The sequence below is a fragment of the Pteropus vampyrus genome, unplaced genomic scaffold (genome assembly GCF_000151845.1).
Source record: "Pteropus vampyrus isolate Shadow unplaced genomic scaffold, Pvam_2.0 Scaffold295, whole genome shotgun sequence".
NCBI lineage: Eukaryota > Metazoa > Chordata > Mammalia > Chiroptera > Pteropodidae > Pteropus > Pteropus vampyrus.
Genome location: NW_011889076.1, coordinates 713949 through 716591, shown reverse-complemented (window position 1 = coordinate 716591; position 2643 = coordinate 713949). Strand labels below are relative to the sequence as shown.

The window sequence follows — 2643 nt, the reverse complement described above, 5'->3', positions numbered from 1 at the left end:
AAATAGTAGTCTGCAGGGCCTAATTTGCGATTCTGATGCTTTGAAATAAACTACATTTACATGTAAATTATATTCAAATAACTATTTCTGTAGGTGCAAGTGCTTCATTTAGAACAGACACAGACATGCAATGTCTGCTCATCCACCATCAATCAGGACCCAAGAAACTTTTATTTTTTGTTTGAACTACATTCAGTCATAACTAATGTGTACAGTAAACACATAAATTTTGATCATTTCTATTAATTTTCTTTGAACTAAGGAAGAGCATTTGATGCGAAAAGGTGGTAGGTTAAAAACATATTCTTACTTTGTATTTAGAGTTTGTTTCACAAAAGCAGCTTCTGGACCACACATGATGTGTATAACTAATAGAGAAATGTAATTTTTCTCAATATGCACTTTCATAAATTGAATAGAAAATGAATGAAGTGTGTCTATTTTATGAGATCATACGAGGTCGGGCGTGTTCAGGGTGCTATGGCTGCAGACAGCATGTCTATTTTAAAAGACATTTAGTTGTATAAATCATTCTAACAATATAACAGGAAAATACTTTTGAATTTGGACCTTGTTTCACTATCAAAAAACAGCTTTTTGATTACATTTAATGCATGTAACTAATGGAAATCTATTTTTAACACGTTGTTATAAAGAGTCAGGAAATTATAATATTCCTCTTTTAAAACAGATATTCAGTAATTAATAAGTAACTGCATATATGTCCTCATGAAACCCAGAGATTTCATTGTGAGATCAGACATTTAGAATCTCAAGTGCGTGAGACATGCACGTACCGGTCTGAAGATGTGGGTGTCCTGCGTTCTGGACACCAAGTGTGAACTCTTGGCGATGCAGGTCGCTGTCTCGAGTTTATCGCCCGTCAGCATCCATATCTAGGGGACAATTTGAATGCGTGAACTTCAACACCATTACACTTTCAGCTCTTAAGAGCATCTCTCCTTGAACAGATGTCTACAGGCCCGTGTTTACAGCATCACTGTTCACATGATCCAAAACGTGGAAGCACCGGGTGTCCAGCGACGGATGGATGGGCAAGCAACATGTGGCACACGCGACATACAACGGGGATGAAGCGTGAGGACACCATGCTCCGTGAAATAAGCCCGTCGCAAAAGGGCGAATGCTGTGTGAGTCCACTCAGAGGAGGTCCCTAGAGTCGTCACGTTCCTAGGGACAGAAAGTAGACGGGTAGGTGCCGGGGGCTGGGAGCTTTGTTTGATGGGGACGGAGTCCTGGAGATGGCGGCGGGGACGGCAGAGTGAGCTGTGGACAGGACAGTTCAGAGGATCGGTTTTCCATCACGTACATTTGACCGCAATACAGAAGTCTGCCGACTTGCTTAGCTCAAACGCGTGAGAGCCAAGTGATGTTTAGACTCAGAGCTGGGAAATGGGGCAGACGAATGGCTGGGGTTTGGGAACCGCACAGCTGCGGCTGACGGGGACAACTGTGCACGTCAAGAGGCAGTGCTCACGCAGCGTGCGTGCTCCCCCAGTGCCCAGGGCGCCACGCGGCCGTGGGCTCCGGTGACGGGGAGAGTCCTCCCGCCTCGTCAGCCTGCTGGGTTTCCAGCTGCATCTAACAAAATGCACCCCAAACCACCGCTTTTACCTAAGAGCACACACACACGCGCGTGCTACGTTCTTAAACAGCCCTCGTCTACAGAGAGCAAGCGCGGGGCGTGACACAGAACAGGGCGCATCGCTGGGCGCAGCAGAGCCCTCCCAGCCCGCGCGCGGTTCCGGAGGGACCCGGTGTGGCCGTCCGGCACCGCCCGTGCGGAGGCCAGTCCCTGGGCAGACGCCCACAGCGCGGGGGCAGCTAGAGAGTCTCGTCAGGAACCCCAGAAAAGCGCTCAGAGCTTAGCGAGGAACTGACATAAATACCCAGACCTTCACACGAGAGACGCTTGTTACTTTGATATGTCACTAATCTAACACGGACGGTTAAGATACAGATCGATTTGAAGTCTACGAAAAATCACAGTAAAATGAGCGGGTCATCTGCTTCAAATGAACCGCCTTTCCTCACCCACACGATCAGGTGTAGACGATCGACACGCTTCGAGTCTGAAGTGTGCTTGTAGCTCTGAGCTCCCTCCTGACAGCGTCCTGCAGGGCTGAGCTGCCGCCAGGCTGTCAGCGGGTTGGCCCAGACCCCAGGAGCCAGCATGGCGCACCCCGTGCAGGCCCCATGCGTCCGCGAACCTGCTGCCCGTTCCCGACTGAAGTCAGGCGCACTTGGCCTCTGCTGCTCTCCACTCCGCCTCTGCCCAGCTGTCCACACGTCTGTCTGCTAAAAGCAGCCGCACTCTTATTGTTCTCACAAATGGAAGCCCCAAACCTTGGGCGGCACTGAAATGCATTTTCTCACCCATTTTGTCCCTGAACTGCCTCAGAAGATGAGGAAGTGGTGTCTGAAAAGCCAAGACTTCAGCCAGGAAGTGCCGATTTCCCCTGCGCTGATGAGGACACGTCAGAGGCAAGGAGGGCTGGACAGACGCCCAGCAGAGCCCAAGCACTGAGCCAGTGGTCACGGGGGACAGCCCAACAAACAAAACGGACGAGGAGAGCAGGCTGGGAGCAGCCTGCTGGACACCTGGTCTTGTCCAACAGAAAG

At 49.9% G+C, this 2643-nt stretch overlaps 1 protein-coding gene across 1 annotated transcript in view; it reads right to left on the bottom strand.

Moving 5' to 3' along the window:
- Positions 1-2643, bottom strand: part of LOC105303019 (probable phospholipid-transporting ATPase IIB) — a 171392-nt gene that overhangs the window by 26743 nt on the left and 142006 nt on the right. The window contains exon 20 of the mRNA XM_023521125.1: positions 798-896. Within this exon, the coding sequence (XP_023376893.1) occupies positions 798-896 (99 nt within the window). The remainder of the gene's footprint in view (positions 1-797; positions 897-2643) is intronic.